Raw genomic sequence first — 25,873 nt, forward strand, 5'->3', positions numbered from 1 at the left:
GGGATTCTGATACTGATTAATAAAGCATATCATTTTCATTGTAATTGAATACGTATTTTTCATATCTAAACATTGTAATGTTTAGTAAAGATGGGACAGTCACGCAGAATACCCCAATCAATAAATTGTCCTTTGCAAGAAAAAAAGTAAAATTAATAACTATAAATATTCCACTTCGTTATTGTATCTATTTTTATGTTTTCCAAGATGGCTGTCACGTCGTTTTGTTTATTGCCGCCTGTTCTTTCTTTCGATTTTTTATGGCAATACGCAGTAGGCCGGAGAGGGGCGCTGCAAATATTACGTTGTTGTAGACTTTTTTGTGCTGAAGGAAAGCGCTAGTTAGGCCGAAGTGCTTAGGAAGATTGTCAGCTTATTTCTATCTATATACTATTTGCTTTCTGTAGTAGTCAGAAAGGTAAACAAACCGCGAAGCACCGAGTTGTATTCAATATCTGAGTCGATATCCAGACTGCGTCACCGAACGACAAAGAAACGAACGTCTGGAATTGGAGCATCATTAGGCTCCCGGGAAGCGGTCTTGTCAACCGGTGGAGACGCAATCGAGTTCGCGGATCCACGGCCTTCAGCGGTGGAGCTTTCAGGTGAATATATTTGTAGCTCTGATTAATCACCACTGTGTTTGTTTTACTGTTTCTGATTTTACGAGTAAAGACTGAGCCATACGGTATTTTAAGCAGGAAGGAATGGAAATACAGGAAATGCATGCTTTTGCTAATCAATGCTTTTAAGTATCAACATAGATACAGTACCGGGGCAGTAGGTTGGTGCAGTAGCATGTATTTTCAAGTTATGTGATCTATGCTCATTTCCTGTATTGTCAACTGTGACATTAAGCTATTTATTATATTCGCAAACTAAGAATAACAGCTTAACCTGAAAACGTCTGAACATGTTTGCATGCAGTCGTTTTAAACTTTTTCATATTTGTCTTCATGTAGGTGACATGTTCTGCAGTTTATTGTTTATCCCTGTGTAGTTATATAAGGGATAAAGCAGCTCAAACATTTTGCTAGGTTTAGCCCTCAGTGCAGTATCAATTAACTAATGTAGGAACGTTTATACTCAGACCCTCAGAACAAATTGTATATTGAGGTATACATTATTATTCTAATTGTATTGTGCCTTATTGTCAGTGTTTTGGTGGTGAAACATGTCAGTATTTAGTTAAAAAGCAAATAGGCCAAGAATATTAAAATGCTATATTATGAGCCGAGTGCTCAAGCACAGTCTCTGGGCTCTGTTTATCTAAACAGCTGTCAATCCTAAAGATACAGTCCATCATAAATGACATATCTTTATATTTCTGTTAAAATCTTAGTAAACACTGTCAGGATACATGCTGTGTGAGAGTGTCAGTATTAGAACTCTTCTCGTCTCCTCAGCAGTGTGATGTGAGAGCCCTTTCCCAGGAGAGGTTCTGCGAAGCTGCTGGAGGATGTCAGACTCAGACAGTGATGAAGATCAGGACCGCCCCTTCTCCCTGACTGGGTTTCTCTTTGGGAACATCAATGAAGATGGGCAGCTGGAGGGTGACAGCGTTCTCGACACAGTGAGTCGATCAATTTATTGGAAACCACTGTATTTAACATTTTATTGAAAACGTTTGCTCTCCAGGATAACCCTTGAGATGCACCATCTCGTTTCCATGGGTGCCCTGGGGGGGCTGGCGTGGCCACAGCAGCCAGTGATCCTGAAGCCTACTATAGTATATGCCATACTTTTTCATTCAATCCTGTTATGTATTTCATACTAAACATTTCAAATACTTTTACAATCACAATTTAAATCAAACACGAACACTTCCACTTACAAACACGGTCCATTTGTAATAAATTCAAGTGCTTCTGAAGTTTGTTATTTTATATACTTTCTGGTAGACCATTCGAATCGATGTGTGCTCTTTATACAAATGCATGTCAATATTCTGTATTAACAAGTCTAAAGTCTTCCAACTTATCTTCTCTTTTCTATCAGGAGTCGAAGAAACACCTGGCTGGCCTGGGGTCACTGGGTTTGGGGAACCTCATTACTGAAATCACTGCGAATGAGGAGCAGCAGGAGGATGATGAGAAAGATCCCGCCAGCACTGACGCTGAAGGTAAGGCACGGCTCAAATCAAATGAAAGGAGAGTGAACATCTTCTCTTGACTGTCCAACCTTTGTTTGAGCTTTGCATTGCATGTTCTTTTGGTATGCTGTTGCTATTGGTGGTGGACTTGTCTCTTCATGATCTTCTGAATAATGTTACCTCCTTCACATACCTCTCAAGCAAGATGTGGATGGCCTATGTGTTCTCTTCTGACATGCAGGTCCCCTTATCGGCATAGAACCCATGTTGTAGATATCCTTGCAGAGTCTGAATGCAAGTCACTGTGGCTCTCAGAGGCAGGTTGCTAACTGATCATCTCTGTGCAGGCTGGGTAAAGAGTACTGATGATGCTGTGGATTACTCTGATATCAGCGAGGTGGCAGAGGATGAAACCCGGAAATACAGGCAGGCGATGAGCAGCCTGCAGCCCTTCAGAAAATCAGGTACTGACAACAGATGTCAACAGATGTTTTATTTATTCTGTTCATTTATTCTGTTCTTTGTTTTGCATTTGTTGTTGCTGCTGAATTTGTTGGGCTAAGTTGAGACTTCCAGATTAATTTCCATTGTGACGAGTATGATTCGAAACGTGGACCCCAGAGGGGAAATGCTAAAGTTAGTGCACTGTGCCACCTTGCTCCCTTCGGGCACTGATGTTTGCTTTGAGAATGCCAAATGATGGTCTCAGAATCTTATATCACAGGTAAATACTTATATAAAGTTACAGCCCAGTAAATAAGGACAAGTTAACGGTATTTGTGTATTTATGTGTCTGTGATTGGTAGTTAAACTGTTTGTTATTTCCATTCAGATGATGAAGATGACTATGATGCTGACTGTGAGGATATTGATTCGAAGCTCATGCCCCCACCCCCTCCTCCCTCGCATTCCCTCCCAGCTAAGAAAGAGGAGTCCACAGCTCCGGACTCCAGTGGTAAGTGGTTGATGCACTCTTTTCCCAATTTGTGCTATGTGTATAGTTTTTTGTAAGCTTCTATATAACATTTTTGTATTTTTATATTTGTCTAATAAAGTTAAACACGGAATCACAGATTGCTAACGCTTCTGTTGCCTCTTTACAGTTCCAGATGAAGGTGACGGGATTATCCTCCCCTCCATTATCGCTCCCTCCTCACTGACGGAGAAGGTGGAGTTCAGCAGCTCCTCGGATTCCGAGTCAGAGACCGAGCGCACTCCTCGGGGATCAGGAGGGCTGGGCCAGGAGAGTAGTCTAACACTGCCGCTGGCTGGGATCATGCAGCGGGATGCCACCAAGACACTGCCCAATGTCACCGAGCTCTTCCCAGAGTTCCGTCCTGGCAGAGTAAGATACCGGGGTTGGGAAGGCTTGCTGGACCACTCCATGTTTTTTGTTTTTTGGTGAAAGTGCACTGCTGCACCATTTTAAATGAAAAGGCTGTCAAAAGCACAAGAGTCTTGTACGATATTGGCCAAGCATTTGGTGTACTTTTCATGGGCGCATATTCACATGAATTCCAATAAACTGTTACTGCTATGGTGTTACAAATTCAATATGAATCTGAGGCCATCTGTATAACTGTTAATTGGTGGTATCCTTTTTATTTTTAAATAGTGAAGTAATGCATTTTGCAGTAATAATAATAAAATAAAATGATCCAACAGGTGCTGCGTTTCTTGCGTCTCTTCGGCCCTGGGAAGAACATGCCCTCAGTGTGGCGCAGTGCCCGCCGTAAGCGCAAGAAGAAACATAGAGAGCCACAGGCTGACATGCCACCAAGCGAGGGCGAAGCTGGGGAGGCGGGGACAGACAAGAAGTCTGGGTGGGGCTATGAGTATGCCCCGCCCCCTCCTCCTGAGCAGTGTCTCTCCGATGACGAGGTCAGTAATATGTTGTAGGAGAGGTTTCTGACAAGGTCAGTTTCAGCTTGCTAATACTCCATTTGCACTGTAACATGAACCATTCCACTGTCTCAATTGCCTTTAATCTTTAGTGAACAACAAAGCAGATATTACAAATGTTATGTTTTTGTTTAAAAGCTTGATCAATTGATAACCACGTGCTCTATTTAAACAAGTTTTCAAATGATAACATGATACAAAGCAATACGGTGCCTGTACTCACTGTCTGGTCCCTGTCCTGTCGTCCCAGATCACGATGATGGCTCCTGTGGAGTCAAAGTTCTCGCAGGCCTCGGGCGATGCTGACAAGGTTGCAGAGACCAGACCCAAAGTGGCGGAGTGGCGGTACGGACCTGCTCAGCTGTGGTATGACATGCTGGGGGTCCCTGAGGATGGGACCGGGTTCGACTACGGTTTCAGATTGAAGGAGAGCAGTGCGGAGGGGCAGCAGACTTCAGGAACACAGGTAATCCAGAAATACAGAAGCTGTAGACCGCAATAATTAGTTAGGACCCAGCTGTGCTGTGTGAGAGGGTGGTTAGCAACAGTAATGTGATTAAGAGGTGCGCAGCAATTATGAAGTTGCAAGGGGTGTTATGGGAGAATAGAGTTTGCCCAGACTGGTTTTATATGGGTTGTTTTGTATGTGGGCATATTCTCATTATAGATGCAATAAAGGTAAAGTAAAATCTGTCTAATTATATGTAAGATGCCTTTCTCTCCTTTGTACAGGACATTGAAGTTAAAGTGACGCAGGAAGCAGAAGAACTAAAAGGAGAGGTCGGAAATGATTGTTGTTTGGGTGCTTATTTTTAATGCAGTGTTATGTTGGCATTATGTATTTTTCGTGTGTGTTAAGTGGTGGTGGACCTCAACAAGAATGTAGGGATGGCATAGAAACACTAGGCGCTTATAGGCTATTTATTTATTTAACTTTTTTGCCACAGTTGACGTAAAGGGTCATGCCAAGAGAACCCCAAACTGTTCGCTAGGGAAAGGCCAAATCAAATAAATAAGCTTTGAGCTTAGATTTAAAATACTGACAGACTCGGCATTCTGGATAAAATTTGCACCATAGGTTTTTAATCGAGTTCTTGGAATTGCCAAGAGACCATTTGCTGATCTCAAAGTACAAGCCGGTTATAGAGAATAAGTAACTCATGCAAATAGACAGGGCCAGATCCATAAATAGCCTTGATGGGAACCCAATGTAGTAACCTTAAAACAGGGAAAATCTGGTGAATAGAGTGTGTTTGCATCAGCAATGTAAATAATCTAAACTTTTTATATAAAAATGAATGGAAATAAGGTGGATCTAATGGGAATAGTGTTCTGTTGATGTAGAGCCTTTGTTGGTAAAAGTGTTCTATTGACATTGATTTAAGTGGGGCACACAGTGTTTTAAGACGTTTTGGCTTCAGTGGGAACATTGTGATCTATTGACAGACTCTTGTAGCTGTAGTGTTTTCTGTTGGTGCAAGTTTTCATGGGAGAGGAAAGGAATGTTCTGTTAGCCTAGATTGGAATGTAGAGAGTCTGAATCGCTTGTGGCCTAGGTATTGTAGGTTGTTAGAATCTTAATGCAGCTCTGCCTGTTGATGAAAGTCTCCTCCTATTTGCAGGATGATTGTAAAGGCAAGGAAGGCGATGGGAGGCAGGAGGAGAGTCCACAGCTTCTGGAGAACGAGCACTTCCTGATGGTGACGCAGCTGCAGTGGGAGGAAGACATCATCTGGAATGGAGAAGATGTGAAGCACAAAGGGACCAAAACCCAGCGGGCCAGTCTCGCGGGTTGGCTCCCTTCCAGCATGACCAGGAACGCCACAGCGTACAACGCACAGCAGGGTAAACGCAGCAACTTCTCCGTGTTTAAGGCCGTAGCAAAACAAAAACCACCTTCAACTTCCAGAAAAGGGAACGATTAAAGCGTAAAGAAGGATAATCAGCTTCCTAAGTTTTCTGCCCTGTGCTAATGCAGGTAGTGCTTTTTGGATTATCAGATTATAGATCCTCTAAAAAAAAAAATGAAATACATAAATAAATAGTAACAGGTATGTATAACACAGTCCTCAAGTTACCAAGTTACAGATGAGGAGTCCCAAGGGCAGGTTTCTGAGAGGTGTTTCTTTAATTCCCCAAGTTTAACAGGCTTGTTTGTTCCTCTGTGCAGGTCTGAATCGGAGTAACTCCTTACTGGTGCCTCCCACTCCTCCTCCAATAATCCAGAAATCAGTGACACCTGGGACCCAGGGCTCCAGTAAAAGCAGAGATAAGCATGCTCAAGAACAGCAAGGTAAGTGAAAAAACATAACTGGAGTTGAGGAGGGGGGGTTGAAAGCATGTGCATGAATAGCAGAGGGAATCTGAAATGTAGCCATTGAGGTGCCCTGGAGTTCAGGAGCAGTGCATGATAACAGTGTTTGTCAGTCAAGAAGTGTTTTAAATTGTTGTAATCAATCTTGTATTTAATTTTATAACTGACGTGACTGCACATTTTACCTCAGACCAATGGTACCAAATCAGATAAATAACTTGGCCAAAAACAGACCCAGCATTAGAATTGAATTAAAAACCTATTTAACACAGTAAGATATCTTAATATGTTGAGTTAAAAGTGCACAAAAGCTTAATACATTAATAAGAACCCTGTGCTTACAAGGAGTAAGTTGCGTGACATGCAATGGGCAGGATGTACAAAACACTGTTAATGAAGAGGTGCAGAGGGGATTAATGTACTTAAATCCAGAGCCTGGACTGGGGTGTGGGATTGGGGTTAGACTTGTACTGGGGACTGGATGACCTTCATTTACTTTCTGCTGTCCCACTGTCTTCCAGCCTTCCATGAGGATGACCGCACCTGGTTCTCTATCTTCCCCATCGATAGCGAGGAGCTTGTGTACGGCCGTTGGGAGGATAACATCATCTGGGACGACCAGGCCATGAATCGCAAACTTTATCCACCTGTCCTGACCCTCGACCCCAACGATGAGAACATCATCCTTGGTACTTTGAGCTGCATCTTCACTCACAGACAGACAGACACTACATTCTGCCAGTGTTTTGTCTTTCTGGGGTCATTACTTTGAATCACATTATATTATAGTTTGTTGAATCTTAAGCCAGGGTTGTAAAACTCAGGTCCTTGAGAGCTATCCACTCCAGCTTCGATGGGCTATCAATAAATAATTGACCGTTTTAAAGTAGGTTCAATTGGGTTCTATATGGAACACAAACCTGGGGGAACGACATTGACGTCATCTTAAAAATTATTCCAATTACTGTAGTCGCTGCTGAAACAGTTTACTGCAAACGGGCGCCATTTTAAAATAATTGTCAATTGTCCAGTGTGCATGTGGCACATTTAGCAACAGCAATTCAGTTTAAATTTCTTGTTGTCAACTAGAATTGACAATAAAAATTGCTTGTGTATCACTGGCCTAAAAGTGAAAGTTGCAGGAAACAACCTTTCCAAGCTGATGTAGGTTTATCAGCAATACCTGTAGTTTTCAGATTGGTCCCCAAAAAGACAAATCAAGTATAAACATGTTTGTGTACCTATCGGAGTGAAGGCCTAGTCATATTGTATGAAGGTATATTCATATTTCTATAAACAAGCACTGAATAACATCTACTTGCATAATTTATGCATCACTTTGTTTTTCATGAACAATTCAGTGTAAATAATTCAAACCTATATATACAGTAGATTTGTTTATACGTTTCCTATTGCCTTTGCTCACTCAATCTCATTTTGATATTCTAGAGATACCTGACGAGAAGGAGGAGATGACTTCCAACTCCCCTTCCAAGGAGAACAAGAAGGAGTCGTCCCTGAAGAAGAGCCGCATCCTGCTGGGCAAGACTGGGGTCATCAAGGACGAGCCGCAGCAGGTCAGTGTCTGGGAAGCGGTTTGCTGTAAAGGACAACACCAAACATCTCATCTTTAACTCCTTTAGTTTTCTTTAAGTTAATTTCTTTTTATTTACTGTTGTGATCATGATTTTGATTATTGTAAATGTATATTTTGGTAATTAAAGACTAAAGTCTGAGGTTCATAATGGTCATGACACTCTAACTCTAACTATTCACACATCCAGAGAATGAAAAACTATGTTATTTCATAAAATATAAATAAGTGGATGCAGTGAAAGATTTTTTTGTTTGGTTTGCCTGTATTTTCATAACCCAGCCTTGTTGCTGCTCTACAGTAGACGCTTCTATCACCTTACTGAATTTATTGAATGACCACAGCAACTCGCACCTCTTTTTCTCTCTCCCTGTCTTCCCAGAACATGTCTCAGCCAGAGGTGAAGGACCCCTGGAACCTCTCCAATGATGAATTCTACTACCCCAAACAACAGGGCCTGCGGGGCACTTTCGGAGGCAACATCATCCAGGTACAGTTTGCAGTGTTTGTGTCTTGAAATCAGAATGCATTAATTTACATCAATTTGCAATGAGGACCCAGATTTAATTGAAATACGGTTCTAAACTAGTTTCAGGATAAGTTAAACTCCCTACAAATGACTTTTTGCTTCTTTTTCCTCCCCAGCACTCTATCCCTGCAGTGGAGCTCCGGCAGCCCTTCTTCCCTACCCACATGGGACCCATGAAGCTGCGTCTCTTTCACCGGCCATCCCTGAAGAAATACTCATTTGGAGTGCTATCCCAGCCTGGGCCACATTCTGTCCAGTCCCTCCTCAAACACATCAAGAAGAAAGCCAAGGTACTGTATGGGTGGAGGGCACGGCTACTCCATACGTATGCAATGTGCTTTATACAGTTGCACCATATCGGACAGTTGCAAAATCAGTAGACGTATGTATTTGGCCTAGCATTGACAAGAAAGCCTGTTCTGGAAACATTTTCATTCCAGCTAAAAAAGTCTGAAAGAAAATATTGTATTAAGAGGTTCCACTGTTGAAATATGTTCTACAAACACGATTTGTTGGCACAAATATCAAGAACATTTACAGTTTAAGCAAGTGTCAGTTCCAGTAGGGAGTTGGTAACTTGCATAGTCACATGATCCTTGTCAAAGAAATGCTTCTGGAAAGCATTTCTCAAAGATGAGAACCACGCTGCCTTGTCACAGGAGGCATTGCATCTTGAAACACGTTGTCCTATGTAAAGTTTTTCTTTATAAAACATACATGAGAATTTACTGCAAAAGATGGTGATGCATGGCCGCATTTTTGCTAGATTGTCTGTGTCTGTTTCATTATTCCCATTCCCATTGCTGTGTCTCTCGTGGAGTACAGGTGCGGGAGCAGGAGAGGCAGGCCTCGGGTGGCGGGGACATGTTCTTCATGCGCACGGCTCAGGACCTGACTGGTAAAGATGGGGACCTGATCCTGGCTGAGTACAGTGAAGAGTACCCACCTCTCATGATGCAGGTCGGCATGGCATCCAAGATCAAGAACTACTACAAACGGGTACGTTCTGCACCGTGACACAAGTGATTTAGTTCAAAATATTTGAGGGTATGATTTTGAATTCAGTTCATTTGACTATAACAAGACAGACACTGACATAGGGCCTAATTTTCAACACTTGGCAACCAAGCTTTGAAAATCAGGCCCTAATAGTGCCAACACATGCTGCTTGTTCTGTAAATTATTGATCTGCAATCTTATTAACCTGTTTTGAGAACATCACTCGGGAACCAAAATGCAGAAAAAAGTTACTGTTTTTCTCAGTGTAGGTTGCATGTTTGTATAATATTGCAGGTGAATTATAACTAGAATAGGTGTGTTTTGCAATACAATACATGGTTTAGATAGTGTTTTTTGCTGTTTTGAAATAAAGTGATCTTAATTTTTTTTTCAACAGAAACCTGGGAAGGACCCAGGAGCACCAGATTGTAAATATGGAGAGACTGTCTACTGCCACACCTCTCCCTTTCTGGGATCGCTCCATCCAGGACAGTTGCTGCAGGTAGGAAGGAATGAAAAGGGGTGGGGTGGGGTGGAGGGTCACGAGACTGGGTGGAACTTTGAAGAACATTTCAGAAAATCCAGCTCCTGCTCGCCTGTGACCAGTAGTAATGAAAATCCAGATGACAGGTGAGGCAGGCTGGGGGTAAATCTTTAAGTGCAGCGTACTTAACATGATTAAAAGATCATTTGATTATGCTGAGCTGCAACATTCTCCTTTTAAGAATTGCCCTCTTTGCTGGTTTAGTGTGTTACACAAAGAGTAAAGCTTACCATGATAAATTCTGTCCCTAATGAAATTTCTATTCTTTTCCTTGCAGGCCTTTGAGAATAATCTTTTCCGTGTCCCCATATACCTACACAAGATGCCAGAGACTGACTTTCTGGTGATCCGGACGAGACAGGGCTACTACATCCGGGAGCTGGTGGACATTTTTGTGGTGGGGCAGCAGTGCCCACTGTATGAGGTGCCCGGGCCCAACTCCAAACGGGCCAACACACACATCCGAGACTTCCTGCAGGTGCCCTCTTTGTAGATTTCAGTCAGCATTGAAGTGGGGCTGTAAATTCTTAGCCCAAAAAATAACTCAACTGCTCCTCCTGCTGGCACAGTTAACTACATAGCACCTCTTAAATAGCATAGACCCATAGGAGTCTCACAGCCACATCTTCTTTGCAGGTCTTTATTTATCGTCTCTTCTGGAAGAGTAAAGACCGGCCACGTCGAATCCGAATGGAGGACATAAAGAAGGCGTTTCCATCACATTCTGAAAGCAGCATAAGGAAAAGGCTAAAACTGTGTGCAGATTTTAAACGGACAGGTACTGTCTTTTTCCCTGACCATTCACTAATTCATTTGTTCAAAGATATCTCATGTCCATTGGACAAATGTTTCACCTCGTGTCTTCATCAGTGTTCTAGTTATTATTAAGGTTTAACTTAAAAGAAACAAACTCAAGTAGACTGTCTTGATTTACTCTAACCAGTAATTGGGTAACCTCTTTGTTTTGCCCTCCGCAGGTATGGATTCTAACTGGTGGGTCCTGAAGCCGGATTTCCGCTTGCCCACAGAGGAGGAGATCCGAGCCATGGTCTCCCCAGAACAGTGCTGCGCATACTACAGCATGCTAGTGGCAGAGCAGAGACTCAAGGTAAAGCTTGCTTCGGGTCTGTTCTTGCTTCGGGTTCGGTTCTGTGTAAATGGTTAAAATATCACAGTTTATTCGGATGGTTACATTTTATGGTGGCAGTGTAGCTTGTTTTGATTGATTGAATCATGTAATATTCTCTTCACACAGGACGCTGGATATGGAGAGAAATCTTTTTTCGCTCCCGAGGAGGAAAATGAGGAAGACTTCCAGATGAAGATCGATGATGAGGTATATAAATGATTGTTAAATAGGAATACCCAGGCTTGCTATAGAACTTAGAAATACATTTTGTGGAAAACAAGTAAATCAAGAAATAATGAAATAAAAAAAACGGGTTGTCTAAATGTAAATGTGAAAATGGATTTCTGCTGTCTCTTGCAGGTGCGGACAGCTCCCTGGAACACCACTCGTGCCTTCATAGCAGCGATGAAGGGGAAGTGCCTGCTGGAGGTGACGGGGGTGGCTGACCCCACCGGCTGCGGGGAAGGGTTCTCCTATGTTAAAGTTCCAAACAAACCCACGCAGCAGAAGGTGGGTTAACTGGGATTTTAAAAAAATTGCAGGGAATTGCATCAGGGGAATAGGGTAATGAGGTCTTGACATATCCCAGGAACTGATGATTGTTTTCGTTTTTTCAGGATGACAGGGAGCCACAGCCAGCGAAGAAGACTGTGACTGGAACAGATGCTGATCTGAGACGCCTGTCCCTTAAAAATGCCAAACAGCTGCTGCGCAAATTCGGGGTTCCAGAAGAAGAGGTAACCTGCTCAGGAATGCAGTTGTTTTTTTTTTTTAAAGAAATTGCCATATTGAATTGTGAACTATCAATAGATTGTGACAATTGTTTAATCTACCACTAGTTTGTGGAGTTCTTGCAGAGATTTCTGTGTTGGAGGAGGAGACTAATTAGGGGTTATATATGTACTGTGGAAAGGGCTTTATTGCTGGAATTACAGGTTTGTGGGATGGGGACTGGTTAGTGAGGGGTATAGAACTGTTTAAGGAGCACTGTTGCAAGGGTTATAGGGCTGTTTTGGTTGATTCTGAGGCTAACAGTCGCTCCATCCCCCAGATTAAGAAGCTGTCCCGTTGGGAGGTGATAGACGTTGTTAGGACCATGTCAACAGAGCAGGCTCGTTCGGGGGAGGGCCCCATGAGTAAATTTGCAAGAGGGTCACGCTTTTCTGTTGCTGAACACCAGGAGAGATACAAGGAGGAGTGCCAGAGGATCTTTGACCTGCAGAACAAGTAGGTGGTGTGTGAGGGTTGGAGGGGAGAGAGGAGACTACAATATTAAAAAAAGAGAGTTTCTTGGAAACATTAATTTTCTTAAGAATCAAGGTGCTAAATGGAGTTTATTTGGATCAGTTAGGACAATGTGACGTAATTAGAAATATAGCAAGACACATGTATGTTTGGAAGGGAAATTGGGAATTATAATCAATCTTATCCATTTCCTTTTTGCAGTGTCTTATGCTTTGTGGTCTGCAGTGGCTCTAAATCCTGGCTATCCCCACTAAATGTTTGTGTCCCCTCACCTCAGGGTACTGGAATCCGCAGAGATTCTGTCGACAGACACAGACAGTAGCTCCGCGGAGGACAGTGATTTCGAGGAGATGGGGAAGAACATTGAGAACATGCTTCAAAACAAGAAGACAAGCTCCCAGCTGTCTCGTGAGAGAGAGGAGCAGGAGAGAAAGGAGCTGCACAGGATGCTGATGGGGGAGGACAGCGGCCCAGAGAGGGACAAGGGCAGGAAGGGAAGGAGAGACCACAAGGGCTTCTGTGAGTGTCTCTTACTTTCCTAACAACTAAACCAAGATACTCTACGCCGTTACATTCAAAGATTCAAAGACTTCAAAGAACAGCAGGAGTTTTAAGCCTGGTGTTCTGCTTTATTAACAATATACAGGACAAAATCCCAGAGATCGACATGTCACAGCTCTATGGATCTGTGTTGCCAAAATATCTAAATTATAACAGTTTTATATGTTTGTAAAAATAGAAGTTTGGTAAGTGTGACATACAGCCTAGTCAGGCAGATATTATCAGTAACCTGTGCTAAAGAATGTACTTTGCTTAACATAAACTGAAACAGTACGTGACAAATTTTCAATACATGAGACAGAGATGATTTGAATAACAACCTAGTTTAAACATACACACTATATCTAATTCCCTTGGTGATAAGTCAGTTTAGATTTCTTAATAAAAAAAAAAAGAAGTCGTCACAGTTAAAAATTAACTTCCTATTTGCCCCTGCAGCCAGTGCACTCTCAACTGGCTCCCACAAGGACGATGATGCTTCCTCTGTTACCAGCCTCAACTCCTCAGCTACAGGCCGGCGCCTGAAAATCTACCGCACGTTCCGCGATGAGGACGGGAAGGAGTATGTGCGCTGCGAGACTGTCCGGAAACCCTCCGTCATCGACGCCTACACCCGGATACGAACCACCAAAGACGAGGATTTCATGTGAGTGTCACGGGCAGAGGATGAGCCAGGCACATGACTTCATGTCTCTGTGATAATGTAACGTCTCCCCCCTTTCCGTGTCGCAGTCGGAAGTTCGCCCTGTTTGACGAGCAGCACCGGGAGGAGATGAGGAAGGAGCGTCGGCGCATTCAAGAGCAGCTGCGTCGACTGAAACGGAACCAGGAGAAGGACAAGATGAAGGGACCGCCTGAGAAAAAAGCCAAGAAGATGAAGGAACGACCAGACCTTAAGGTAAAATATTAGAGAAAGTGAACGTTGCTGCTTCTGCTGTAGCCAAACCATATTCAGAGGTTTCAACAGCGTCACTGATATTTTTATTTTACAGTTGTCTGTTTTCACACCAGTGTGCCTTCAGGTCTTTGTGCATTGAAATAATACTCTACTTTTTCTGAGCCCCTCCCAAACTTGTTACTGTGCTTTATAACAGTTGCAAATGGTGTTTATTTGATTGTAAGTGCTTTGCGTCTTTTTTAACCCTGCTTCCCATCCCCACAGCTGAAGTGTGGCGCCTGTGGTGCCATTGGTCACATGAGAACTAATAAGTTCTGCCCGCTGTATTACCAAACCAACGCTCCGCCCTCTAACCCGGTTGCCATGACTGAGGAGCAGGAGGAGGAGCTGGAGAAGACAGTGATCCATAACGATAACGAGGAGCTAATCAAAGTGGAGGGGACCAAGATTGTGCTGGGCAAGCAGCTCATCGAGAGGTAGGGGGCCTCGCTATTCCATTAGCAAGGCAAGGTAGAGATTAATGTGCATCCATCCTCAAGGGCTCTCAATTATCGACTTTTCTTGCTTGAGAGAAAGGAAGAAGTATGTAGAGAATTATTTGGAAGGGGGTAGTTCAGATTAAGAGGTAGGATAGAGAATAATAAGTGGACAAATATATATGGTTGGGAAAGTCATCAAAATATTACATGTTAAGAATTAATTTAAATAAGTGGGTACTTGAATAGGTAAAGAAATAAGTAGGGTCAGCACAGTAGCTTATTCACCAGCTCCTCTGCTCCACAGTGCGGATGAGGTGCGAAGGAAGTCCCTGGTCCTGAAGTTCCCTAAACAGCAGCTCCCCCCAAAGAAGAAGCGTCGTGTGGGAACAACCGTGCACTGCGACTACCTGAACGTGAGAGAAGAGTGTACCCCAGAATACTTGATATCAGGGATAGTGTATCCCCTAATGTTAGTGTGGCTTTTACAGGCATTCCATGAAAATGGAACAATTGTTACACTGATCAGTATTATCAGACTAGCCTAAGATTATTGTGGGGATAGGTCTATCCTAATACACAGAAGTTTGATCATCAAAATCTTCGGCTTGCCAGTTGATTGATAAGGGTGACTTACCCAATGTAACATGCACAAAATGCCCTGATAACTGTAATAGAACAGTCAATGATATACACCTCAATGAGTACTCCACAATACTGAAGTTGTACTTGGAAACCTTTTTTAACCTGATATTTAGTCTCTAACATGGCTCTTTTATTGTAAGGTTATGCACTGACTCACTGTGTTTGTACCCCACAGCGGCCACACAAATCAATCCACCGGCGCAGGACTGACCCCATGGTGACCCTCTCCTCCATCCTCGAAGGGATCATTAACGACATGCGGGACCACCCAAATGTAAGACTTCCATCCAGTTTAAACAAAAATAGATTTTAGATTATAATGCATTCAGAATTGCTCAGTCTTGGGAACAGTTCTCGTTGTCTTTTCACAGAGTGGGGTGATTTAAGTAAAATTAAATCCATTCTACAGCGTTAGTTATAATAATGGTTATGAAATCCAAGGGTGGGCAGTGTAAAAATCATGTGGGCAGTTCAACTGCGCTAATAGTAATTTATAAACCAACAAAAAAACTTTTCTTGTTTAAATAGGAATTAGAAACTGCAGGATCAAAAAACAAAACATGACATTTATTTACTGGTAACAAATGTGCAGGCAGATGTTTTTGTTTGTTTGGTGAATAAGCTTAAAGTAATAATTGTTAACAAGTACTATTTTAAATCGGATCAGTTCAATATTTTAATTGTTTTAGTTGAAAACAGTGTATTATGTCTGTCAGTGTGGCTCTTCATGTCCTACATCTGACCCTCCCAGTCTTCCATATTCCCTGTGTGTTCTCTCCCGGATTCCCATTCTCCATGTATATTCCCTCCCCAGTCCCGGCTCTCTGACGTCCCCTCTGCTTGCCGTTCCCAGACCTATCCCTTTCACACCCCGGTCAATGCCAAGGTGGTGAAGGATTATTACAAAATCATCACGCGGCCCATGGACTTGCAGACTTTGCGGGAGAATGTCCGCAAGCGCATGTACCCGTCACGGGAGGAATTCCGTGAGAACGTGGAGCTCATTGTGAAAAACAGTGCCACCTACAACGGTAAGCTGGGGAATATGGGATGCTGCTGCGTGATGGCACAGCGAGACGGAAACACAGCAAGCAATGCAATGGAGGGCCAAGCTTGCATAATCCAGTCTACAAACAAGTTTGGTCTAAACATTATCAAACATACCACAAATATTTTGATGTTTGCTTACGTTTTATTGTATTTCTTTAGAGCAGCCTTCTCTCTAGACCATATGTATTGGACAGTCTTTTCCAATTAGAACAATACTTAATACATGATGTACCAACCTGCTTTAGTGTATGTCTGGAATGGGTGAATGACAAGAGAGTTAAATATTTGATCTGAAAGGGACACACAAGTCTACTCTACCGTGTTATAGTTATTTCAAGACAACTTTTTATATGCGTGAAAATCTGAACTAAGCAAAGTGATGCAGCTAACTAAGGGTAGGAGAATGGACTTTGGTGTTGTGTGTGTGTGTGTGTGTGTGTGTGTGAGTGTGTGTGTGAGATCCATAAAGCAATTCTTGATGAGGAATGTGACAATACTGTATGTGACTCTTATCTTTCTAATAGTTGTTAGTCGCTAGTCCTTATAGTTTTTATATAGCTGTTTGTGTGTTGTGTGGAATGCATGGAGATATTCCCTGAACAGTATGTCCTTTCTGTTGCAGGTGCGAAGCATCCTCTGACCCAGATTGCACAGTGCATGCTGGATCTCTGTGACGAGAAGCTGAAGGAGGTCAGTCTGCAGGGATCTTGTAAATCATACCAACACTGGAGCTTTTCAAGATACATACTACATATTTTAATGAGCGCACACCTCTATATTGGAAACCTTGATTCCACTTTTTAAAAAGGGTTAGGTAGTTGAAGTCATTCTTCAATGGTGTTTCCGTGCACTGTTTAATAAGCTCTGCAGAGTCCATGCAACTAAAGCTACAAAATCCCAATGTTGTGGATGAAATTTTCATTAACACTAGAATCCGTGACGGGTACTAATAATCTTTTCTTTCCACCCCAATAGAAAGAGGATAGGCTAGTGCGGCTCGAGAAGGCTATTAATCCTTTGCTGGACGATGACGACCAAGTTGCCTTCTCCTTCATCCTTGACAACATTGTCACTCAGAAGATGATGGCGGTGCCTGATGTGAGTCCTTGATTTATTAGATGTGACAGAAATGTATCTGATTGCAGTTGGTGGAACACCGCTCTCTGTGGTTCTGGTAATCTCATCCAGTACCAATGTTGCACATTTCTGTACAGAACAATAATCTTTTAATGATACATTGGTACAGTGTTCTGAAAGCATTGGTGTTGGCTTCAGGCATTACTACACAATTTAGTTTACTTTTGTATTCTGATTGTTTACCACAGCATCTTACTTACCTGCTCTGTGGTACAATTATGGATAACATAACATGTCTTTTTAATATTTATCTGCTCTAGTCATGGCCATTCCACCATCCAGTGAATAAGAAGTTTGTTCCAGATTATTACAAAGTGATTGTAAGCCCCATGGACCTGGAGAACATCCGAAAGGTAACAGCTAGTGGAGTTCATTGTATCCCCGTGAATCGTTCCACCAGAAGTACAAGAACCTGTTGAAATTAGGCAACTGATGTATTCTGTTTTTTTTTGTTTTTTTCTTGTAGAATATTTCTAAACACAAATACCAGCACCGAGAAGCTTTTCTGTACGACGTGAGCTTGATTCATACAAATAGTGTGAAGTATAATGGTGAGTTTAAAAAATGTGTGGGTGGGGATGGGGGGGATTTATGGATGTTCTTAAAGAGCAACGTGCACACAGAGACACACACTTAAAGCATACTTTCCAATTCCATTTATTACAGATAAGAGACTGTGTAAGTTATGTTAAGACTACAAGTGCTAGTGTAGTGACATTATGGGGCAAATGGGAGCCATGCTGACACTACCATTCTGCAGTGTAAAATATTGCCTTTTAACAAGGCAGCACTGTATCTTGTCTCTGTGATAGAATGCCCTTTTTGCCTCGGTGTGGAGTCCAGTTAAATAGAGTAAATACAAACCCTTTCCTGTCTCTGCCAGGCCCTGACAGTCTCTACACCAAAACAGCTGAGGACATTGTCACTGTCTGCAAACAGACCCTGGCAGAGGTAAGGAACGTATCCATGCATATTAATGTTCAGCCCCCCCCCCAGGTGTTTCTCTCACACTAACAGTGCATTCTGTCTTTCTCTTCAGTATGATGAGCACCTCACTCAGCTGGAGAAGGACATTTCCACAGCCAAGGAGGCAGCTCTGGATGCTGCAGACTTAGAAAGCCTTGACCCCATGACACCCGGACCCTACACGCCACAGGTAACCTCTACACCCCAATACTGTACCACACATTGAATCAAAAAAGGATTGATCATTTAAACATGTTAACCCTTTAGTGTGCAATGTTTTACAGTGCTAATAAGATTAATTATTAAAATCCTATGTTTTGAAAATGTGATGGAAGTAAACATTTTCTGATCAATTGATCTTTAAAAATAATACAATATTAGACTAATGTGAACATGAATAGAGATTTCTCTCAATATCTTCATTAAAATACTTGTTTGGAAGATTTTCACATGAACCTAGAAATAAACAGTAGACATTGCTTCATAAAAAAGTAAGTCATGGCTCAACAAATTTAGAGGAATCCTTGTTATATACAAGTTTACAGGTATAGCATTCTATATAAAAGTAATTGAGTATTTTATTAAGAGATGTTTCCTCCGAGTTTTACCTTAATCTGAAATGATCACTTTTGTAACTTTTATTTTAAATGTTTCTGTTCTTAAACGTTCTATTACAAAGGACTGTGTGGTTCTTCCTCTCTGTTCCTGAGTGTATTGGTTATGACAGGAACGCCCCCTTTGTTTGGCTACTTGAAAAGCTGCACTTCAGTGACAAAACCTGTCCCATTTCTCCATACAGCCCCTTGACCTGTATGACACCACCTCCCTCAGCATGACCAGAGATAGCAGCCTATATCTGGACGACAGCAACCTGTCTGCAATGGCCACACCGACAACCACACCTGAGAAGAGAGGACTGCAGGTGAGATGCCTTCCCAAAGCCTGGAGCAGTTGGCATTCGCTACATGCGGAGACATAATGCTGCCCAGGTTAGAGTAGGACAGGGATCAAATCCAGGTACAGGCTCAGGTCTATAAAACCCAAGGATAGAAAGGGCCTTGACCAGGTCTCAGAGTGAGAAAAATAACTTTACAGCCACACTGGGGGTGGAAGTTAGGGTTCTGTTTTTCTCTGTATTTGCTGAGTTGCTTCCTACTCCTCCCCCTTTTTTTTCCTCTCCTTCACTCTTGCTAACTCTCTACCGCTTGCAATCCTTCTGTGTGTCTCACACTCCCTCGCTCTCACAGATGCGTCACAGACGTGGCCGGCATGGCGGGGAGGAGTCCGACGTGGATATCGAAGGATATGAAGAGGAAGACGATGGCAAACCAAAGACTCCTGCACCTGTAAGAGAGGACCTCTATTGGGGTGGGGGGTGGTGTCATGTTTTCATTTCTCTCTTTAGACTTTCACTCCCAGAGTTTGTATATTGAGGCCTGGTATCCTAGATATTGTAAGAATAGTCGAGGAGTAATTAAGATAAGAATTCCATTTGGAATCCATCCCCAAAGGGAATGTGGTGGGATGGTCCTGTGCTGATGGCTCTCCTTTGCTCTGTCCCTTAGGAGGTGGATGACGGTGACGGGGATCTGGGCGATGACGATGAAGAGGAAGGGTCTTTGAGGCCGCCCCAAGCCAGTGTGCTTTACCAGGATCTGCTCATGTCTGAAGGAGAGGACGATGATGATGCCAGCGATGAAGAAGGAGACAACCCCTTCTCCTGTAAGTATCCAGTCTGCTTCTCGCTGTCTGCGCAGAATATATAATTTGTTTATTATTTTTATCGTATTTAAACCTTCTCACATTTGTTTGATATTTTTTCAACTCAAAGCTTCATCACAGTGTGTTTTCAAAGTGATACAATAATGGTGGTGCCAGTATTAATTGAGTAATTTTTAGCTATATCATAAGACACAGGGCAGCAGTGTGGAGTAGTGGTTAGGGCTCTGGACTCTTGACCGGAGGGTTGTGGGTTCAATCCCCAGTGGGGGACACTGCTGTTGTACCCTTGAGCAAGGTACTTTACCTAGATTGCTCCAGTAAAAACCCGACTGTAAAAATGGGTAATTGTATGTAAAATAATGTGATATCTGTATAATGTGAAATAATGTATAATGTGATATCTTGTAACAGTTGTAAGTCGCCCTGGATAAGGGCATCTGCTAAGAAATAAATAATAATAATAAGACACAGTTTGGATGAAAGCAGTCTCTTCTTTATCGCAAGCTCTTAGTACCTTGCATGAATTGTGACCTCTGATTTAGATGGCTTAATGATGGTTATATCTTCAGAATTGCCTGCCCAAATTTGATTAATCTTTGCATGGACATTTATGCAAGAAGTTATTCCACATACTTCATTGGCTGAGATACTAGTCTGTCCTGGGGGGAAAAATATTTGAAATAATGCATGAGCTTGTGGGTCATGGTGATTGTACAGCAACAGTGGAGTGAAAGTTGCAGTAGTGAGGTGATGGTTTTGCAATTGTGTCCTCAGCAATCCACCTGAGTGAGAGTGGCAGTGACTCTGACCTGGAGTCAAGCAGCATCAGGCCAAAGCAGTTGCATGTCCACCAAGAGAACACCATGCTGGGGCTGGATAATGATGAGAGCATGATGTCCTACGAGGGGGACGGAGCAGAGCCATCGCAGCTGGAGGACAGCAACGTCAGGTAAGGGAAAGGGCAACATGGGACCCAGGTTAATAACAAGTAGTAGAGTCGCGTTAACACAAAACTTTGCCTCGTAGGCACAAAATAAGCCATTGGATGGAAAAATATTTTGTCTTGCGTTCACAAGATGCACAGAATGGGAAAGGGATGCCGGCATGCATATTTGTGGTGATCTATTACACTGCAGCAAAATGGATGTAAAATACCTGTTTAAAAAAACTGTTCTGGAATGTAACTGCCAAGATAAATGTACACTCCCGTCCTGTAGGTGGCAGCAATAAGCCTCGTATTTGGCTTACGCAGCAATATTAAGAAGGATATTTACTTTTAGACGTTTCTGGCGCCAGATCAGTGTCTGTAACAATATAACGAAGGTCTTTTTGCTACGCAGTCAGCTTACAGGTACAATTAATGAATTGGGCCAATTAAACTTCTAATAAGCTCTTAATTGGTCCAATTAAGTCATTTAGGGTGCAGTTGGAACAAAAACCAGGAGGTACACCGGCCCTCCAAGACCAGGATTGGACACCACTGGTGTAGAGGGTGCCGCTGATGTATCACAAGCCCATGACAGGCTTAAAGATGCCATCCAGTAGAAAGAAAGACTCATCGGTGGTACTCCCATGCAATCCCACCTGTGTGGAAATCCTGATAGTGACATGAATTCCAATATTCTGGTGCTACAAACCAAATATAGCTCTACCCTGATGAATGGAACTTTAGTTGTCAAAATGAAAGATGTTTCTTATAAGGAGTATCGGGCAAGAAAGAGTTAATGCGTGCCGAATAAACTAATAATAATAACTTTTACAACTTATCACTGCTTACAAATGACTTTTCAAACACAATTGTTTTAACTTGTAAGATCTTCTAGTTTCCCATCAGCATGTCAGACCCTCTCAACTGCCACTATTGAGCTTTTATTTTGAATATGCGATGACCAGGTTAAGAGGCGGTGCGGGCAGTCTAAGGAATCTTTTGAATGTTCCTAGTGTTTTACATGCTTGATGAACCTCTTCCCCCTCTTTCCCTCTCAGCTACGAGAGTTACGAGGATGTGGATTCGCGGTCTCATAACCGAGCCCAGAGTTTCAGCAGTGCAGGTGGGTATGGTCTCAGTGAGGAAGAGGAGGACGAGGAAGAAGTCGAGGAAGAGGCGGCGAGGCAGCACCGCGGACCCAGTGTCCTCACTCGAGTGCAGCTGAGCGAGGATGAGGAGGACAGTGAGGACTTCCGCTCCATTGGGGTGGACAGCGACGTGGACTCTGACCCCTAGGGAGTGTCTACAGAACACAAACAACCACAGCTAAACAACACAACAAAACTTCACAAGACAACTGTTTTTGGTACTCCATACACTGTTGAAGTTGCATGTTTTCATACTCAAGAAAGGTGTATTTTCTTCATTATACCATGTGTTAGCATGTTAGCTTGTGTCTTAAATTCAGTATCACCTGCTGATTTGATCTCAAGCTTAGTGAAATAAACCAGACGGCATGGTCTTGCAGTTGTGGCTGAAGACTGTGAAGCAGGACAAAAGATCCAGGTTTGGTTTCCCAGTCTTAAGTGACCCTGAGAGGAAGTGATGGTTAAGTTACTTGATCTCTCTGTGTACCTTTTTTCACAAACAAGGCTTAAAACTGGACTGAAACTGACACATTAATTATACTCCTGTTGAAATTCTGGAATTTCAGAATTCGGTGGTGTAAAGTCCACTTGCAAAATGATCAGGTGCTAGTAATTTGGCCAAATGCTAAATGGTTAACTAAGTCTAATTGATTAACTGCTGGAAGAGGTTCACAGGGATCATGTGAGACTATTTACTGGCTGGATAACTGTGTTGTGTTTGGAGCACAATTTAGAGGGGACTAATTGCCACTTTGAAGCATGGTGATCATCATTAAAGTGGGTTGCCCTTCATACATCGCAAAGTGTCGTTGACCAAAAGTGACTTCAGGATCACCTTGTACTTTGAAAATGTAATGGCAACAAGGCTGTGGCATGGGCAGTAGAACAATTATGGTGTGATAAGTAAACAAGAGTTAATCTTGTGCCAAAAGGTTAAGAAGTCAGTACTGGACAGGAGCATTTGCAAATGGCTGAACCAGGGGCTTTGGGGCTCCTGTACAGCCATCACACCACACTGCCACAAAAAGCTAGCTGGGCTAAACCAGAGCTATTAAAGCAACAAAGTACAGCATTATACTTTTTTTTTTTTTTTTTTTTAAGATGATGTCCTTTGCATAACTGTCTCATAGACAGTAGTAACATTTTTGTGTTGAAACCTAAAATTATAAAAGCTGTCACAATTGTATAATGTGGATTATCTTTGTCCCACGACAGTCCAACTTCTGTTCTGTACATTTATGTCTATTTAACTTTTTTATTGCAGTTCGAACAGTGTTTTAAGAAGGATTATAAAGGTGAATCATTTGTATGTAAATAGTATGCAGTTGTGTTCAGGTTTGAATATAAATGCATTTAATAAAACAATAAGCCCAAGCTCTTTGTCATAGCCATAATTAATCATTAATTAAAACAAAATAATTATTCAGCTTAGTTATCTGTTAGCTAATTTATATACATTTATCTTTCTTTATGCACACACACACACACACTGTGTTGAATATTACATTTTTAAAGGTACAGCATCTAAAACATTTACATTTTGCATAACTTTAAATGTACACTACATCCAGTTGTCTTCCAGAATTACCATTGAAATATGCATTAACTACACAAAAACACCATATTACTTACCAAATAATGTCTTACCTGGCCCTAATTAATGTAAGGATAATCCTAGGATCTGAACAGAAATCTTAAACCTTACAATTAAGACAATATAGTATACTTTTCCTGACTGGGTGTCATGAACATATTTTTTTTTTTTTTTTTTTTTTTTTTTTTTTTACCAGTAGATGGCAGTAGATTCCGTTTTAAAGAGCTTCTAATGTAATTTTATTTTTTGATGTTTTCCTTGCATTTTATAATGTTTTCAATCATTGAGTGCTTCTGGGTTTTTCTGTTCCAATATTAAGTCATATTTTTTCTCAATTTGAATTTTTCTTTTATAGAATTATTTTAATGTGTTTACTGCCACAGTGCCCAGACCACCTTAAAATCAGATACTATATTAAGAGGATTATTTTCTTAATAAATAAATAAATACAGTATTGTGCTGACAGGATCTAGTGTTGCTGATACTGAAGGGGAGGAATTTAGTGACCATCAGACCATTTGATGTTACTACCCAGGAACCTTGGTTATCAGTGCTGAACATGATTGTTTCATTGTCACTTACAGTATGACAGTTCTGAAAATGTACTAAATACAGGACCTAATAGAACAAGTGTTGAGAGATTTTTCATAATCCTGCTGCGTGGGGATATATCGTTCTTGAATCTAGTATTCTTTCAAATCCAACAACAGATTGCTTTAATCAAAGGAAAATCAGCTTGAATTTTGCTTGTAAGTACAGGTTTAAATATAGTTTATTTTAGTATATATATTATTCTAGCTATTTTAGACAGAGTACTCCATGAGAGTGTGCTGTGGTTATTTCACTCATGAGTCATGAGGTTGGCTATAAACAATCCACTGGACCCCAGTGGGGACTTTAGGGTTATTTGGCTAGTCTCATTCATGGAATAACTACAGTAGTAAATGTCATCCCCCTCAGGCTCTGGATCCAAAAATGTGGTCATCAAATTGTTAACTGTATATACAATGATTTGTGTTTAATGTTGAAATGTAGTTAAAACAATGACATTATTTAGACTATATTTTATTTACATGCTTTTATTGTATTTAATAATACTGGGATCGTAGGGAATATTCAACTGTGTTTGTAACCATGGAGAAGACATTGGTTACTATAAGGAGCAGGCTGTGCTATTAGTATCCCCCTGTTGCCAGTGGCATATTACACTGTACTGTCTACAACATCATTGTGGCTCCCTCAGGTGTGTAAATCAACACTAAATCAATAGACAGATTCCAGGTTTATAGGAACTGGGAATTATTATTTTTATTTTGACATTCGGTGGTGTGTTCTGCATTGAGCACTGCAGCAAACACCTGCAGTAAGGCCTTGCTGTTTCTCAAAGCACTTCACAGAATGAACTGCATAATGAATACCAGAGCAGGGTCTGCAGTTTTGGAATCCGTGGACTGCAGTCAATGAATTGTGCGTGTTGCTACATTTATCTTCCTTAGTGTAGATAGAAACAGGTAGATAAATGAAGATGCACTTGCTGAGTTTTCAGTTCCTGGGCAAACTGTTTAGTGCAAAGAGAAATCAGAACAGGCTCATCTTTCCAAATTCAAATTTAAAAATGTTATCATTATTGTTCCTGACGGCTATTCTATCTCCCTGTATTTTCACCATACTTTTTCTAACCTGTCTCCGTTAACTTTCAATCAAATGAAATACTGCAGCTCAGCACACTTTCCTCTGGCTCAGATCTCTACAACTTGTTCAGAACTTGACTCTCAAGGTTTTGACTTAAACTAAAATAAATAAATAAAGTTGCTGCTTGTGATTTTATGCGTTCATAAAAGCTGAAGGAAATTAGTGCTGTCCTGACCGCTGCCACGATAACTCCCCCCTCAAGCCGGATCGATTTGAACCTAGGATTTCTTGGTTGGAAGGAATGCCATAACGTCTTCCAGTGCTAGAAGCTGCTTTTGGAGATTTATTTAAATTAACTATATTCACAAAGCATTGATGCGGTATCTCTGCATATGTTGTTTTGAAGGTGAGAGCACTAATATGATTGGCCTAGATGGATGCATGTGACTGGTGCTGCCTAACACTATTGTCAAGTGTACACCTCTGGCTGCTGTGGTTTATGACTTGTTAGCAACTTTTCCAATGCCTGTACTTTGAATTAACTGCATGTTAACCATGGTTTTGCAATGCTATACCATACTAATCTGCAAATTACCATGCTTGACTGTGCTTTACCAAGCTTTCAGTATGCTTTACTACATTGTTGGTTTATCAAGCTATACCGCAGTCATTTTATTTATAGGGAGGGCTTGTGCTGCATTAAACTGCAGCAGTAGGGTAATTGGAAGAAAAGTGATATAAGCAAGTGGAAAGAATTTATTCAGCCAT

At 41.7% G+C, this 25,873-nt stretch overlaps 1 protein-coding gene across 7 annotated transcripts; it reads left to right on the plus strand.

The window, feature by feature from the left end:
- Positions 1-250: 250 nt before the first annotated feature.
- LOC131701710 (transcription initiation factor TFIID subunit 1-like) lies at positions 251-23,253 on the plus strand. 7 transcript variants are annotated; one of them, XM_059001321.1, is made up of 42 exons: positions 253-605; positions 1,407-1,573; positions 1,999-2,122; positions 2,440-2,556; positions 2,925-3,047; positions 3,196-3,437; positions 3,758-3,973; positions 4,245-4,460; positions 4,727-4,774; positions 5,617-5,839; positions 6,165-6,287; positions 6,830-6,997; positions 7,758-7,885; positions 8,285-8,392; positions 8,548-8,721; positions 9,257-9,430; positions 9,828-9,932; positions 10,252-10,452; positions 10,611-10,752; positions 10,952-11,082; positions 11,230-11,310; positions 11,464-11,613; positions 11,721-11,840; positions 12,155-12,330; positions 12,626-12,867; positions 13,348-13,555; positions 13,642-13,807; positions 14,072-14,283; positions 14,591-14,699; positions 15,104-15,202; positions 15,743-15,959; positions 16,601-16,668; positions 16,954-17,076; positions 17,376-17,468; positions 17,582-17,666; positions 17,999-18,066; positions 18,155-18,271; positions 18,881-19,003; positions 19,329-19,427; positions 19,647-19,803; positions 20,578-20,752; positions 21,790-23,253. In XM_059001321.1, exons 2-42 carry the CDS (start codon positions 1,460-1,462, stop codon positions 22,025-22,027), a joined length of 6,003 nt encoding a protein of 2,000 aa, XP_058857304.1. In that variant the 5' UTR covers positions 253-605; positions 1,407-1,459; the 3' UTR covers positions 22,028-23,253. The 7 variants fall into 7 exon arrangements, with proteins under 7 accessions (XP_058857311.1, XP_058857304.1, XP_058857306.1 ...); XM_059001323.1 differs by having other exon boundaries at positions 15,782-15,959; XM_059001322.1 differs by having other exon boundaries at positions 1,410-1,573.
- The last annotated feature ends 2,620 nt before the right edge of the window (positions 23,254-25,873 follow it).

This window comes from Acipenser ruthenus, chromosome 26, assembly GCF_902713425.1.
Source record: "Acipenser ruthenus chromosome 26, fAciRut3.2 maternal haplotype, whole genome shotgun sequence".
NCBI lineage: Eukaryota > Metazoa > Chordata > Actinopteri > Acipenseriformes > Acipenseridae > Acipenser > Acipenser ruthenus.

What these genes read in the sequence shown, in the direction of transcription:
- LOC131701710 (XM_059001321.1), top strand. Translation starts at nt 1,460, where the DNA reads ATGTCAGACTCAGACAGTGATGAAGATCAGGACCGCCCCTTCTCCCTG. An exon ending in CGATGAGAACATCATCCTTG is followed by an intron (nt 6,998 to 7,757) that starts GTACTTTGAGCT and finishes TTGATATTCTAG; the next exon opens with AGATACCTGACGAGAAGGAG. An exon ending in GGCAAGCAGCTCATCGAGAG is followed by an intron (nt 14,284 to 14,590) that starts GTAGGGGGCCTC and finishes TCTGCTCCACAG; the next exon opens with TGCGGATGAGGTGCGAAGGA.